Source organism: Haemaphysalis longicornis, unplaced genomic scaffold, assembly GCF_048455015.1.
Source record: "Haemaphysalis longicornis isolate Haplotype H1 unplaced genomic scaffold, Haemaphysalis longicornis Haplotype H1 scaffold_4, whole genome shotgun sequence".
Lineage (NCBI taxonomy): Eukaryota > Metazoa > Arthropoda > Arachnida > Ixodida > Ixodidae > Haemaphysalis > Haemaphysalis longicornis.
In genome coordinates, this window is record NW_027526361.1 from 50,865,975 (window position 1) to 50,883,149 (window position 17,175).

The following is a 17,175-nucleotide window of genomic DNA, read 5'->3' on the forward strand; positions in this document are numbered from 1 at the left end:
TTGTCTTGCGACTCGGTGCCATGTATACGGAGGGGTTGGGGACAACGGCTGTCGCACACGAGCACTATACATGCCGTTTTATTTCGTTATCGTTATTCCGCCAAGAGTAACCGCCTTCAAGTTCAACGTTTGGCCGGTTTTGTTTTTGTGTCGAAGCAAGCAGCTCTTATCACATGTTGAGTAGCTCTCTTGTGAAGAGCACCTCTGTTAGCCTCCATTGAACATGCGTTGTTTCTACGAAAGGGACAGCAAAAAGATGGCGTAAGTTCGGATAAGAATGGTCAACAAAGTTTGCCTTGAGTTCGCTAAATAAATTCTACACTTGAAACTCTCTCTCCCCCCCCCCCCTTCCCCCCCCCCCCCTTCCCCCCCCCCCCTTGCACCGTTTCGGACGCTTCACTTTTTATCGTTAGGGGTCAGGAGTTCCAGGACTGACACCTGTATATCTGCTTCTTTGTGCTAGCGGTAGCTTTTAAAGTACAGAGGTTAACTTCGAAGGGTTTACAATGTCAATCAGCGCAACCGACTAACTAACCAACCAAACAGACGTTCGGCCATTGACGACTGTTGGCCCCTATGAAAAAATATCTTGAGCTTAACTTGAATGGAATAAAAGAAATGGGGGAAGGAGCAAGTGCGGCTATTTCAAGACACAGTATTCGATTCAAGCTCCTGCCTCCATGCGCCACTCTTAAGCATAAGTCCAGCGACTCTCTGCAAACGAAACTTTGCAACAAATTCTGCTTTCCTAGTGAAGTGTAGGCTTCCGCACTAAAACATGGATATGTCACGGATGTAACTCTAATTTGCACATGCGTGCTTATCAGCTGCCATCTCGTATCTGTCCCTAACTTCGATGCAGTTGGTGCCTCTATCGATGCGCATAGTTCAAAAGAAACCGCAAACGTGGTTGCGTGCTCTTTTAAATTTTCCGGGGCTCCGAAAAAGCGTTCTTTTGTCAAACTTGGAGGCGGTTGTTTCTGCGGGCGCGTTGAGTCCGCCGAGCACGAAATGAAGCAGGCGTATGTAACATTCATTTTTCGCGCAAGCTACGCGCACTTTGTTTACAAATTTTGCGTCTGTTTCATTGCTGTTGTTTTTTCATTCAGTGCTGCTGAAATGACTGTTCTTCCTCAGTTGAATTATTGGGAAATCGTGATAACGATCCTGGGATCAGCGGAATTGTCTTCGGCATAACAGCAATCTGCCGGGCCGTTCGGTTTCGAGAAGTAAGCGAATGTTCGAAAGCAACATGTCTCTTTTTTTATCATCGATCTGAGCGCCCTCTACGTGGTGAGCAAGATCGTAGTGAAGTCGGTTGTCGCCGCCACTGCAGGGGTCGGCTGGCGGTCAGCTTCATTCGAATGACGTGTCCTTGTAATCCTCAGCAGGTTTCCTGCACAGGACAACAACAAAAAAACATTGACACTGTATTGAGGCCTAAATAAGGTTCTGAAAAGCAACACGATTTATCGAAAATAAGCGGAATGAAGCAAAAATGGCAACTTCCACATTTACTTGGCAACTTAGTTGTAGGGTCATTTAGGATAAGATCGAACAAAGCATGGCTGGTCGACCTCTTCAATTCACTTGAAAATTTTTTACCTCATTTTCGGATGTATTTAAAGTGCGGATTCACAAATATTTGCGGCAGAAAGAATTTCGGCCGACTGAAAAAAAAATTTGCAACGCACCCGCGTGGACCTCGACCGCTACCTGCCCCTGCGTCGCGGTCAAATTTAGCGACGTCTACCAAAAAATATACTCATCATGCGGGAATGGTAATTCGTATGCTTAATCTACGCCTGGTGTACATTTCGCCCCCAAAATATTGTTGGCTAGAAAAACATACGCTTTTTGTAATAAATTTCCAAACCTTGCTCAGAGCGCCCTTTGTTCTGTACTTTGCGGGCCAGTATTATCGTAAGTACTGGAGCTAGAGCGTCGAAATATTAGTGAGGGCTGCTCTTGGCAAGTACTGCTACGGACCGTAAATATCGTGTCTGTTCAAGCAACGGTTATAAAGTAACTGGCGCACAAGTATGAAGAAAAAACAAAAACACTTCAAGTTCAGAGGCTTATTAAAAAAAAAAAAAACACTTCGATTTTGCTGAAATTCTCCCCAGATGTCCACCTGTGCATGTACGTCAATGATCATTAAAAATATGTTGCATCATTTTGTTCCTGACGCGCCTACAGCGCAAGAAAAAAGCCTTGTCGGCCAGGTCTTCACAAGGTCCTGAGACACGAAACAGTGAGAGCAACTTCCACTGAATGTGCAGACATTTTATAATTTTTTGTACCAAAGGCAAACGATTACTTATAGATAGTGTTACGGAGAATTCAGAAGCAAAACTGAAATTTTTATGTGAATTTTGGAACGAAAACAAACAATCTACGCACTGCTAAACGTGTACTATTTGAAGAAAAAAAAAAAACGGAGGAACTCCCACAGTACGCCTAGTAGTATGAAGCTATAACATTATAGCTTCATGCTTCATACTACTGGGCGTACTGTGGGAGCGATTTGGTAGTCGCATACATAAATATACAGGGCGTATACTCTCACGCAAGTCGTGCTTCCAACACTGAAAGTGTGTCTTGTACAGCCTCCCAAATTTTCAATAATATAGCGGGAGCGACGACCGACCGGCATGTCAGCGCCTTATCACGGTGTTGAGCAGTGAAATAGTCGAGAGAATACTTCTAACACCGTGGTCGAGAGTACGCGCACGCGCATAGGGCTATCTGCTGTATGAGTGCCGTCTGCTACGCTGTTTTCTTCAGAGTGGTATACCCCCTGCCACTGCATATGAATGACTTTGCGCCCCACGCTGCTTAGCTACCTTTAAAGGTAGTGAAATGGCTTTGTAAGATAAGAAAAACCGGGGGGGGGGGGGGGGTTGTGTTGCCTTGAGAAGAAAAGCGGAGTAGACGACGCTCTCACAACATAGTGCGCGTGCGCGTACCCTCGCCTATTTTGCCTGTGAACCCCATGATAAGGCGCAGACATGCCGATGGGTCGTCGCTCCCGCTATATTATTATAAATTTGGGAGGCTGCACATGTTGAGTATACTGCTACGAACTCGTTTTAACACAAGGCCCTTCCTTTTCGGTATAAAAATTTTACGCGTATTGTTTGGTCACTGTTGTAGCCTGTGAGCTGCTAACGAAGTCACACCTATTCTGCACTCTCAGCCTTCATTACCGGCCGTGTCCTTTGGTCACCGGCAAATACGCACGTTTTGTTCGGCGCAGCTTTGATGTAGGACCAGTTTTATCTGCCTCTCAACGTCACCTTCCATACAAAACACCTGGGCGCCAACTGGCGCGCTTCTAATGGCAGGTCACATGTCTCCACCGTGAACGCGCCATGTTCGATTGCTTGTGCGTACCTCCGCTTTCTGTGCGGTTTCTCGCGTCGTTGCTAAGAGCTTTTCCGTGTTTGAACGTGTTAATATAAATCGTAATGGCAGCCGGCTGCGCTGCGGCAAGCGATGCCCACATAAATTCACCTGACTTGCAGCCGTGGGGCTTTTAGATAAAGCCATTGGAAAGCGAACGCCTCGAGAGTGTGACGCACTTAAGTCATTCTGCGGCACAAGAACTGAACGTACATTTTTCCACCTATGTGATTTCATCAACACCGCTGCACGACAGCACTAACTTGCAAATCCACTTCGAGAGCAGGAGACCCTTACAGGAGCGCCTACAGGCCAGAACAGAAGACTAGACAGCGTCTCCCACAGCAAATGTGCGTTACTAATAGTGACAGATTCTGTTAAGTGGCAATGACACACAGTGGAGTGACATTTGAGGAGTTTTTTTCGCAATGAGCCAGATCCACCTAGCGCGAATTGGAGAAACAAGCGGAAGTTTGTTACCGGACGTAAATGGTACGCCGTCAAAGCGATTATATGATATATTTTACATGCCAGCTAGGGGAAGTTTACGGCCTCAAGAAAATAAAAATTATGCAGTGAATTTGAGCAATATTTGGGTGACAAGTTTGGATTTGGCTCATATTGAGCTGAAACACTCAAGTTGATGCAGCATTCTTATAAAAACTTGATTTAAATTGACTTTCAAGCATGGCGCGGTTGAGTTTTGGTGGAAAAGACATTAAAAATATGCAACAGGCTTCAAGAATAGTATAAATATTCATGGAGAGCAGGTGAGTCCTTTTGGCACCATTAGCAGCTCTTTTCGAATTCTTCCCTAGGATAATTTTTTTTGGGCACGCCTGAATACACTCACGAAGTAAACGAGCTCTTGGTTGCTTTGATACGAATTTCCAAAACGCTTCACAGGAGGGCTGCTCATATCTTCTTCTTCACCTTAATGAGGTGGTTCGTACTCTCCGAAAGAGGGAGAGGGGGAGTTTTTCCAGGGCTTGTAAACGGCGGCAATTTAGTTAAGCACTAAAATGGTAAATACGGCAGTAAAAAAAAATGTAACCAGAGTTATTTCGTAGGGACGGGTGACACAAAATAAATCATTGTTTCCCATATCTCAGTTTCATTTCGTTCACTTCTTCCGTTCGCTTCATCGTTGACATCTGGAGACAGGTCTTTCGCCGATCTCCTAGTTGCAGTCTTAATTCAAACAAGCCAGCTCCGCAAAGCAAGCAAAAAAAAAAAAAAAAAAACTTCCGAAAACACCAGCGAAAAACTCTGAACAGTCAAGCCAAATACAAACTCCCATTGGGGAAATGTATTTCGCTCATTTTGATCCGTGAAACAGCGCGGTCTGGCTCATTTTCGGTACGAACTACGATCTGCGTACACTTTTCCAGGGCGTTATCTCAACTATTTTCTTGCCACCCTTTTTTTAGGGGAAATTTGTTGCCGATTTTTTCTTGTCACTGCAGTTTTATCCGAATTAGTTTCGGTTTCTGGATCTGGCTCATTTCGAAATAAAAAGCCTCATTTGTCAACTTCACAAGCAGAACTGAAAAGCTGTGACACGTGCAGCCATGCGAATACCGACATGCAAGCAATAGTTTGTAGTCTGATTGACACACCATCTCCAATGAAGGAGTATACTTTTTGCTTTACATACTTAGTCATGCCATCTCTATATATATATTTTGGAGTACCTTAATAGCGTTATTCGGTTAGAATCGGTGCCACAACACACAATGTTAAAATCGATATTTGTAAGTCCGTCTATTCACGCCACTGTAATAGGCGACCGTTGATCCAACCAACGCCAACCATCAATGCTGCAACAAAAAAAAAAAAAGAGAAATAAAGTTCCAAAATTGAGTACCGGGACTGTTTTGTTCGGAATGGTTAATTTTCTGGAACACGGATTGGTTCGATTTAATACCTAACAGCACATGCTATCCCGAGCTGGAATTAAATAGAACCGCTTGCTTTCTCCTCACGCTGTCAAAAGGAGAGAAATGGTGATAACGCTATTCCGCGGCATGGGAGACAGAATTAATACGTCGAAAAGCACTAGTTTAGGTCGACAAGTCATAGCTGCGGGCGTTTACCTATTTCAGTGGATGTGACACTGTTCACCGATGGAAAAAAAATTAAAGCCGCTCCATTCAATGTGAAAGCTGTCGGAAGTGCAGAGCAGTGATTCGCCATAATGGGCTGTAGCGCCGTTATGCGCTCAGTGCACCCAATGCAAATCAAATTTCCCGCCTTCTCAGTGCTCGCGCGCCCCGTGCCTGAAACTGCGCCAGCGGGAGTTCTGTTCTTTTTGTGCTTGCTTTCCCTCCCGCACGTGCCGGAATTGCACTGCCACTTTTTCTCTCTTCCTATCGTAAAAACCAACCCAACGAGCGTTCCTAACTAAATGAACGCGGGCGCTGCCGGTTAATTACGTACGTTTTTCCTCAAATGTACCTGCAGTTATCTTTGCGCTAAACAACGGGGAGATGTATGACAAGCGCCTGCGGTTCACGTGTTTCGAGCATTATGAGTACATAAACCACCTGGCTTTCGAAGTGTTACGCCGCGACGACAGCCGCTACGACGGAACGCCCTGTGGCTCTACTTGGGTCCAGCGAGCGAGCCCCCTAAAGCGCTCTGCACTTAAAAAGAAGCAAACAGACACTAAGAATTACCCGCGAAAAGCGTTCAACCCCCCATTGCTGTCCCACAGCGCTGAGAGAGAGGGAGCAACCTAGACGGCAATACAATAAAAGATCAATTAGGTACACGTGACACTGAATCTGTTGAGACAGTATCGAATGAACACACGCGCGCACACTTCCCGTTCGCGTGAAAAATGGCTCGGGGGCGGTATAATGACGCTGTTTTTCTTCCTTACTAGCGGTAGCGTTTACTCAGCACAAGGAATAATATTCTGATACCACTCCTCATGGCGTTCCGGGGACGCACTTCCGAATTTGACGCGCGTGGAACTACACACATCAAACCCTCTCTGCGTAGCTCAACAGTGCTCTTACTAATAGTAATGGAAACGCCAGTTGAATTGAGCGAACCGTGAAACAATAAGGTTTTAGCAGATCGTTTTTCACGGTCCGCTCCGCTCGGATAGCAAGCGGGAGCGACAATAAAAGATCAATTAGGTACACGTGACACCGATACTGAGACAGTATCGAATGAACACACGCGCGCACACTTCCCGTTAGCGTGGAAAATGGCTTGGGGGCGGTTTAATGACGCTGTTTTTCTTCCTTACTAGCGGTAGCGTTTACTCAGCACAAGGAATAATATTCTGATACCACTCCTCATGGCGTTCCGGGGACGCACTTCCGAATTTGACGCGCGTGGAACGACACACATCAAACCCTCCCTGCGTAGCTCAACAGTGCTCTTACTAATAGTAATGGAAACGCCAGTTGAATTGAGCGAACCGTGAAACAATAAGGTTTTAGCAGATCGTTTTTCACGGTCCGCTCCGCTCGGATAGCAAGCGGGAGCGGCACCGGAGCGGACCGTCGAAAACGGTCAGCTAAAACTCTAATGTCGTTCGCCGCCAAGCGTGCCACACACGCGCAATGTCGCTCCCGCTTGCTATTGGAGCGGAGCGGACCGTGAAAAACGGTCAGCTAAAACTCGCTAATATGTATACAAGCTACGCAGGCCCAGTTCTGGAGTCATCTCAACAGGTCTTTATTGCTCACGTGCGTCAACCGCCGCGTTGACCTTGCCGTAATCGGTGAGAACCGGGCATCTGATATCACGCAGCTGCTGACCGATTACTGGAAAAAGGCGCGAAAGAGTCGTGGGCTGACTACTGCTGCGGAACTCCGACCTTGTGTCGGCCCGATAACGGCTCATAGAAGGATGGGAGCGGTAAAAAATTGCTACTTCACAGTTGACACAGATAAGGGCTGAGTGATGAAGCATAAAAGAGAGACGGGCTTTGAAGCGAGCCACTTGATTCAGGCGATCTCGATAGCACCTACCATGCACGCAATCACGCCATGCAACTGACTAGCACGTGGGTTGCGCGGCTTGGTTGAGATCATGGTTTGATCGTATCGGAAATCATGTGGCAGGCTACTCATGGTGAAAAAGTTGCAGGGGAAATTTACGTTTATATCTTAAGATGTACGACCCGATACCGTTACTTCAGCGTCGAGGGAGCGTTTTGAAACGGAGTTGATGCATTTCACATTTATGCTTTTAAAGCACTGAAGTTCAGTGACGAGAGCTACGCTAGGCGCAACTGTTTTTATTCACCGCGACGCAGGAGAGGCGTAGGCCAGCTACGCTTGCGTGGCTTAAAATGTGGGCGGGAAAAGTTGCCGCTACCGGTTATTGGCCAGTTTGAGCGAGAAGGCGAGGGTGCCAGTGTTTAAAAGTGTTTATTCTGAAGCATCGTGGTTGATTGAATGTTTTGGTTTTTTTTTTTGACAGAGAGGGAGAGAGAGAGGAAGACATTTTCTCAGTACGGTTTAGTGAAAGGTTGGAAAATGATGGGTAAAGAGATGGTAGCCCCGAAGTGTATAACCGGAAGTCCAGGGCCCCAGAATTAGCTCACAGTGATCTTGAGGTAACAAGCTGGACAGGGCAGCCTGCCATGGATCGATATAACTGGAATATGCGATGTTTTAATTGTTCACCCCAGACTCACGGCAAGCTCTGTACTCACGGCAAGCTCTCGTATCTGGCTGCCTTAGTTGTAGCCATGGAGGAAAGAATACTGTTGTAGCTTTCCGTTAGCACCGATGACGTACTTCCGCGGACGCTTGTTGAGCACGGCTGATAGCGGACGACTAGCTGGCAGGTGACGTCAAAATTGAAAAATGAGCCTAATAGCGCTATCGCGTTAAAATCAAGGCGAGCGTCTTAAGCTCAGATTCGTCCCTACCAACGAACCGCGTTGCTTTTCCTGGTCAAAATCAGTTCCTTGGATGTGATATGTCTGCAAAAATATTTTCGGGAACCCTCTGGGTGGGTATACGACTGGGGGCAACCATAGTCGCAGTTGCAACCAAGTGGCGGCAAGGTGCACGCGCTAAAATGTCTGATTCTTGGTCGGCGGTGCTTCCAATGAAAAAGTAAGCGGTTTAAATTTGAAAATTATCTGTGGAAAGGTTGAAAGGCTTCATGACGATTCATTACAGCGAAACAAAGGCGTTTGCAGTTTTTATGAACTTGATCATCGAACAACTTTTGTGCTCGTTTTGCTAGACTGCACGTGAAAACGCACCTTGAATGCGCCGGTTGAAGTTTACGAAATACGAGAAACGTATCAGGATGTTATTTTTCTTCTTTCCTGCGCCACATAAAGGTGCTGTGTGCCTTTATTGCTCTCTTTGGTGATCAAGAACTCACAGCCGCGGGAACACCTGACGGCATCCGCACACAGTACACCAGCGCCCGGTCTTTAACGTTCGCCGCATACAGCGGGAGCTAAACGTCACATTACTTTAACGCATCACGTACGTAACCAAAATTTACAGCTTAATTAACTTAACTTTTGATGGGGGTTTTTATTGGCAATTTGGAATTTGTGTTGTGGACACAATAGAAAAGAATTCTGGCTCTCAAAGTAGGCATGCGTTGTTGCAAAATTTTACGCGAAATTTCCAAGATAGAAAATGCAACCTGCGGCGAGCAATATCGGATTCAGATTACGGGGTTTTTACGCCCCGAAGTTACAACTGGGCTATGAGGCATGCCGTAGTGGAGGGCCCTGGATTAATTTTGACCGCATGGGGATATTTAGCGTGCGCCGAAACCTACACACGGGCGTTTTCTTTTTTCACCTCCATCTGAGAAACAGCCACAGCGGTTGGTATCGCATCCGTGTTTTTCGGCTCAGCAGCACGTCTTAGCCACTGAGCCCCCGAGGGGGGTCGGTGAGTACAAGTTTTCCCGCTCAATTTAATCCAATCGCCATCCAATTTAATCCAGGCTCCAGCCAGTTTAATCCATGTGTTATCTAATTTAATCCAGACGCCATCTAATTTAATCCAGGTGCCAGCGAATTTAATCCAAGTGCCAACCAATTTAATCTTGTCGCCAATCAAATTGATCCAGCTGTCAGAAGGTTGTTCAGGAGTGTTCAGTGCGAAATTATGCACAGCTTTGCGGACTTTGTTGCGCATGGTGTGGTGAAAACGGGATGTTTCTTGATCCATTATGTGCAAAATATCTTCTTATGCGCAACGCTTAATGGACATTTACTGATACCTCAGACCAGGAGAGCGGTCTTGTTTGACCTGCCGGTGCCGTATGCTGATCGTCTGCGAGATCGTCAGAAGTGTCGTCTGCTCGCGTATTGTTACTCCAGCAGACTTACCAGCGTATTGTTACGCGGGCAGACGATGCTTCTGGTGCGAGCAGGCGATATCAGAGTTACTCAATACACACAGTTGCGAAACTCCGCTTCAGAATCCGGGCGGCGCTAGCTCCCCCGCTCCTTGGAAGCTGAGGGGCAAGTCGACGCGCGCGGCACCTCGGAGATAAAAAACTGAACTTCGCTAGACTATTATTATTGGAAATTTTTTGTAAAAAAAACATTGGTTTTTAAATTAAAATACACTAATTACGTGAAATTTGCTTGTGCTTTTGCGGCTTTTCTTTTTATCACTTACGGCACCAGCCGCAAGCACTTGGTTACTACTTCAACTGCTTCAACGTCCTGCCGACAGACGACAGGCTAGTCAACTTGCCCCGTGCTTGCTCCGGCGCAGGGGGGAAACCGAAGACCGGCTTTTGATGCATGGGGCCTATGGGGAGTTTTGCAACTGTATATATCCAGTAACTCTGGGCGATATTTCTAACGCGAGCATACGATATTATAATTTGGAAACAATACTTGACACTTCAGAAAAGCGTTCATTGATGGAAAATCAGAAGGCAAAGTGCATTTATGTACCGTATTTTCGCGCGTATAACCTGCCCCTGCATATAATACGCACCCCTACTTTCAGCCCGTCGGAAAATAAAAAAAAAAATCGCGTATTGCCCGCACATTTGATGCTCAAAAGGCTGCACCAAACTGCACCAAAGCTACTGCTCAAACAACACATCACATTCTATGTAGAGAGAAAAAGCGTATATTTAGCGAGTAGAATACACTGACTGCAAGGCGAAAGTCACAATTCACTAATAAAATTCAATTGTTTGAGTGCGCTAGTCCTTGTTTTTTCTCCCTTTTCCTTGTATGTTTTCGCAATCGCTGCCTTGGAAGGCTTAGTCAGTGTTACTGCGTAGGAGCTTCACGGCAAAGCGCGCATTGCCGTGAAACGGCACTAAAGAAAACGCCCCGCGCATTATTCCCACCCCTACTTTGCCACTGAAATTTTCGCATTTTTGGTGCTGGTTATACGCGCTAAAATACGGTAATGTGTTTTTATCAAATGAACTTCTGAAGGCATTGTTACGCGAGGAGCACACGATACTCCTGTACGGTAATGTGTTTTTTATCAAAGGAACTTCTGAAGGCATTATTACGCGAGGAGCAGACGATACTCCTGACGTGAGTTATCGACGGCGCTTTCACAGACGGTCAGCTCACAGCACTCGGCACCAACGGGTCAAAAAGGTCCGCTCTCTTAGTAAATGTAAGTCAATGTCTTAGTAAATCTAAATTAAGCTGTGCGGATCAGATATATTGCACAAAATAGATCAAAAGCACGTTCGTTTTCACCAGACCATGCGCAACAAAGTCCGCAAAGCTGTGCCTAAGCTCGCATAAAGCACTCGTACGAGCAGTGGGAGAGTGGACTTGCCAGCTCGGACGTAAGCAGCTTTGGCTCGTTGAAAGGGCGAAGACGGGAGGCCGCACCAGACGGAGTTGTGGACTGAGGACCCCGCCCACTTAGCAGCTCGATCTCACTGTTAAATAAAGTTTTCTACTCCTCCGCCTCCATAAATGAAAACTGCGTTAGCATGCTCTCCCTGACCCTTTCCCAAAAATAGATATATTTTTTGACCCCAAGTTAGCGCAGCACGTGTTTGTGGCGAAAATCGATTTGTGCTGAGCGACGAGTGTCAATGATAAGGGACACAATCACGTTAGTTTTGTCTTCCCCTGTATTTTTTGGCTGCGAAGGTATATATGAGAGAGAGAGGAATTTTATTGAAATGAAATAAACACAGAAAGGTCGGCCTGACGGTAGTATATCTGGCCAGCTATTCTGTGTGTGGGAAGGGAAAGTGGAGGAAAGAGTGTGGATAGAGGACGAGAAAGATGAAGATGGCGGAGAAATAAATGAAGGGCTATGTATAGAAGATGCCTATACCGATACGGTGTATGTGTTAAAGTTCAGCCGGACGGGCCTCAACTACAATATCTCTGAGAGGCCGCTGCTGCGCAGAAATGTCAGCACAGCTTTAAATGCACTGTAGGAACGCTTCGCGTCTGGCCAAGGTCCCAGCAGCACTTCCTCCGACACCACACGACAGTCCAAACGGGCCAATGTTCTCACTAATTGTTCTCGAGGTTGCGCATAGCGTGGACAGTGGCAGAGAACATGCGAAATAGTCTCTGGTACATGGCATGTCTCACAGTCGGGGTCACTCGTAAAGCCAATGAGGTGCTTGTAGCGACGGGTAAAAGCTACGCCAAGCCGTAGTCGGTGAAACAGCGTGGCGTAGTTTCGCTGAATACCAGGAGGTAACCGAAACTTGCAGTCGGGATCCAGGCGGTGTAATCTTCTATGACGATTGTCAGGGTGGGACCAGTGATTCGCCGAGGCGTGGCGGAGAATGGTAAACAGAAGGGCGGTCGTGTCCGTCCTTGCGAAGGGCAGACGTACAACTTCTGCATTTGCAGAAACCTTCTTTGCCCCCTGGTCAGCCCAGTCGTTACCAGCTAGCCCGCAATGGCCTGGTACCCACTGAATGGTGAGGACATGTCCTTGTTGCAGTGTCAATGACATAATTCGAGTACTTCCGCAGCAAGGGCATAATAGGGTCCTTGCCTCATAACTCCGTTGAGGACCTGGAGTGCTGGCTTGGAATCACAAAACAGGGTCCAAGCTTGAGGTGATTCACGGGAGACTAAACGAATCGCCTCCCGTATGGCAACCAACTCAGTGGCAGTAGAAGTTGTCTTGTGGTCTAGTGTGAATCCTCGGGTAACGCATAAGCTTGGAATTACCACAGCCGCTGTGGACCGGGATGCAGTCACAGAGCCATCAGTATATACATGTACAGTTCCGGCGTACTTGTCTGTCAAGAACGCTAGAGTCAATTGTTTGAGGGCTATTGATGGCAAAGAGGACTTCTTCCCAATTCCCGGGATGGAAAGGTAAATTGATGGTTTTGATAGTACCCACAGAGGATTCTGGGAAACCACCATTGGGGCGAAACCTGATGGGATCTTATGTTGGTGTTGCAAAATGGCTGCCGCAAAACTACTTCTCGAACACGTAGTAGGAAGAGCCAATAATGGATGGTGTTCATGCCTTGTGAAGCATCTAAGGTAGACTCGAAGGGGTTCGCCCAAAAGAAGTGCATCCATTGGAAAAACACGTGCCTCGGCAATTGTGCCCACAGTAGAGGTACATCGTGGTAGCCCCAAGCATATTCTGAGGGCTTGTGCTTGCAAACCCTCCAATGTGCGCCGGGAAGAAGTTCGCAGGTTTGAAATGGCTGGCAGGCTGTAACGAAGATGCCCCAAAAACAGGCTCCGGTACAACTGGAGAAGAGCGCTCTCAGATGGACCCCATCTCATCCCCGCCACGAAGCGAAGAACATGTACTAGGCTTGCAAGTTTAGTCTTCAACGAGGCTATGTGTTTCGTCCACGACAGACCGCGGTCTACAGTCACTCCCAAAAATCTGTGGTGCGTGACGTAAGGTATAAGTGTCCCCTCAATAATGATAGGATACCGGAGCATCGACTTTCTGGTGAATGCAAGAACGGCGCATTTTTCTGGCGCTAAACTCAGGCCTTGACGGCACAAGTACCGAGACGTCGTTGTTGCGGCTCGCTGTAAACGGGCTCGCAGCTGCGGTCGAGTTACACCAGAAGTCCAGATGCAGATATCGTCAGCGTACATAGTGACTCTGACGACTTCAGGCATTTCGTCCACGAGACCGATTAGGGCAATATTAAAGAGGGTGGGGCTCAGTACTCCTCCTTGTGGAACACCACGATTAACCTGGTGGAGTCCTGTGTCACCGGCAGACGTGGACATGAAGATTGTCCGGCCAGTAAGGTAACTGGAAATCCACTCATAGAGTCGGCCGCCTACTCCCACAATCTCTAGAGCATCCATAATCGCACTGTGGAGCACGTTGTCATAGGCGCCTTTGATGTCGAAAAACAATGCGCCCGCGATTCGGCGACGGTTTCTTTCTTGCTCCACTGAAGACACCAGATCGATGACACTGTCTATAGAGGATCGTCCTCTTCGGAATCCTGTCATGACATCCGGGTAAATGTTGTTTTTCTCAAGAAACCATTCGAGTCGGGCCAGCACCATTCTCTCCATAACCTTTCCGATGCAGCTTGCCAATGCGATGGGTCTGTATGAGGACAGCTCCAAGGGGGATTTTCCTGGCTTCAGTAGAGCAACCACACGACTGCATTTCCAGTGGTTGGGGACAGAGCTGGAGATCCACGTTGCATTGAACCATGATAAAAGAGCTTTCCGACCTTCGCTGCCAAGGTTTCGCAGTACGCAGTACCGTACACCATCAGGTCCTGGAGCAGATGAACGGCAGGAGGCTGAAAGAGCGGCATCTAGCTCTTGCATCGAGAATGGAACGTTGAGGCGGTCGTCTGTGGTCTGCGGTGTACGCCTTTGTGTACGGGGAAGCAGGGCGTGGGATCCATCAACAAGCATTTTGCAATATGCTTCAGCTACCTCTACTTCGCTTTTTCCTGTGCTTAGAGCCAAAGCACGAAAAGGGTACAGTTGCTTCGGGTGGTACTGGAGACTTCGCACCACTTGCCAAATTCTTGAAAGGGGCTTGCGCGGATCTAATGAAGAGCAAAATCGCCTCCACTGCTCTCTTCCAAGCTTTTCTAAATGGCGTCGTATTTTCCGTTGCACGCGGCGACATTCTGTTAGATCTGCTGCAGCCTGGGTTCTTCTATACCTCCTCTCTGCGCGGCGTCTTATGGCACGGAGTTCTTCGTACACGGCATCTATGGGTGTTCGATGTTTGGGAGTGCTAACGTACTTCGTGGTGCACTCCATAGCAGACAGTATGGCGCTTTCTACATCGGACTCCGACGTAATAGTTGCGCATGACTCCTCAACCATCAACGTAAACTTTCGCCAATCAGTACAACGGATCCTAGGGACGTCAGACGTGTGGAACCAGCGCAGTTGTACGTAGGTCGGAATGTGATCACTCCCATGTGACTCAACATCACAACACCAAGTTGCAGATGTTGACAGAGTCTTTGATACGATTGCAAGGTCCAAGCAACTACTGTACGAGAGCCCACGAAGAAAGGTAGGGGAACCGTCGTTAATAACCACAAAGCTTTCGTCGTGAATGAAGTCTGCAAGGTCATTTCCTTTCTTGTTAGTAGCCGCACTGCCCCACAGGGGGTGGTGGGCATTAAAATCACCGACGATGATGTGTGGACCGGAACAAGCGTGCACCACAGAGCTCAGGTACGTGAAGTCAAGGTCCGCGCGTGGAGGTATGTAAGCCCCGATGACCGAAATATATATGTGCCCGAACTATTGTATAAGTCATCGCCGAGTTACCGTTTCCTTCTCGTGTGTATCCAATTTTGCGCTGTTCCTCTCCTTCAAAATCATGAACCAACTTGTCCAAGCCTCATCCCAGCATCGTCAGGGATCCTCTTACAATGGACCCAAAAGTATTCTATACGCTTTGCATGATGGGGTTCTTTTCCTCCTCACTTTCGTCAAGGAGCACTCTCGGGGGAAATGAACTGGAGAGAAAAGTAACAAATCCGGCCACCATACGGCAGTTGCAACGCAAGGTTCTGAGGGGGGAGGGTAACAACAATTAAGGAAAGAAGAAAACGAAAGAGACGAAGAAGCCAAGGAGGCAAAAAAAGGGGGGGGGGGGAGAAAAAGGAGAAAATAGGGCAAGGGGGATGGGAAACGGGCACATAGTTTTGAATGGGCTTTAGCTTGGGTGTTGGGGATGTGGAAGACGACAAAAAAAATACAGCCAACCCATATAACGACGGGGAAGGGGGGGGGGGGGTGGCGTATCCGACCATGCAGACTTGGCCCGACACTTGCTGCGCGAATTAACGCATGATGGCCAGAAAGGAGGAGGAGCATTGGTTTTCTTATAAATTTGGTGACATTTCCTGACGTGCACTCTGAGGTTGAGAACAGCCCAGTTAACTGTCGGCCGCGGTGGCGCGGTGCCGTGTTTCGCCGCTTCCGGCCTCGCCTTCCCGCCCCATAAACTACCGTTTCGTCCTCGTTATGGAGACGCTAAGCGAAACGTGCGCCGTATCTCATGAAAAAGAAACTTCTCCTAAGTAAATAGTGTCATTTGTAACATTATTGCATCGCTTCCCTCCTCCTCACACCCCTTCCCGCCTTGCTTTTCATTATCGCGTTGTTTTAGGGAGTAGCGGTGGCGCAATTCAGAGGTTTTCGCTTACGGCCTTCTTTCGCGCTGTATGGGTACCTTTACTTTTCCCTGCGCCGCTCTGAGGACGGATGGACCACTCATCGTCTCCTCCGAACTCAACGCACCGGCCGTTTCTATAACATGATCCCTGGCTTTCTTGCGGGCCGTACGCTTTGGGGCGTGCCGCTGTCTGCCATGCGAGGCTTGCTCTGCTGCCATGCCGCGGCCGCAGAAAAGGCATTCAAAGTAGAATTATCACCGGTTTCTGGGTAAAAGAAATGCTTCTCCTCCTTGCTGGCTGTCATGCATTCGTCCTCGCAGCAAGTGTCAGGCCAAGACTGCGACCTTACCCTCTCACGTTTTTAACAGCGGAGCTGTTGTACAAGCGGTGAGTTCGTCGTTGCAGAAAAAAAATGCGGAAAAAAAAAATGCAGAGAGCTCGTGAGCGCGTGCCTCCCGGCGACCGCCGAGTCCCCAGCCCGCGCAGTTGCTTAAGAAAAAAAAAAGATATCCAGAGCTGTCGTCAAGCACTACCACGCATGTAATGCTTGGCATGAGGAACATGACGATATTGATGTATATGACGATAATTACTTCTATAGCCCAGTGCGAAGCTTCGGTCTCTATGATGAGAAAAAGAAAGCATTCATCTCTCATCGAACAAGCGGATGGGGATCGGAGAAAAATTTGGGATATTGTCAATGATGCCGTTGGCCTAAAATCAAAGCCACAAATACAGCCTGATTTAGTCGACCAGAATACAGTAAACTCTTTTAATGACTATTTTACCAACGTGGGCCCAGAGCTAGCCAAACAAATACATCCTATAAATAATTCAAAGCCACCACTGCAACCTATTTCAAACAGTTATGTAATAAATGATATTGAACTGCATGAAATCATAGCCGTAGTTAAAATGCTTCATGCAAGAAAAGCCCCTGGGATAGACAGATTTTCAGTCAAGTTATTCAAAGATAATATCGATATTCTCGCTCCGCATCTTCGGCATATATTTAACCACTCGCTAGAAACCGGAATCTACCCTCATCAACTTAAAACCGCTAAATTAGTTCCTATTTTCAAGGAAGGCGACTAACTAAAACCTAGCAGTTATAGACCCATTTCGGTGTTAAGTGTTATAAATACCATATTCGAGAAAATTATCAGCAGTCATATTAGGAAATATATATCAAAGTACAACATT

General features: G+C 47.3%; 1 protein-coding gene across 1 annotated transcript in view; it reads right to left on the reverse strand.

The window, feature by feature from the left end:
• Positions 1-353: 353 nt before the first annotated feature.
• Positions 354-17,175, reverse strand: part of LOC144178678 (RYamide neuropeptides-like) — a 123,314-nt gene continuing 106,492 nt past the window's right edge. Inside the window, exon 4 of the mRNA XM_077706686.1 lies at positions 354-1,396. Within this exon, the coding sequence (XP_077562812.1) occupies positions 1,357-1,396 (40 nt within the window). The 3' untranslated portion in view covers positions 354-1,356. The remainder of the gene's footprint in view (positions 1,397-17,175) is intronic.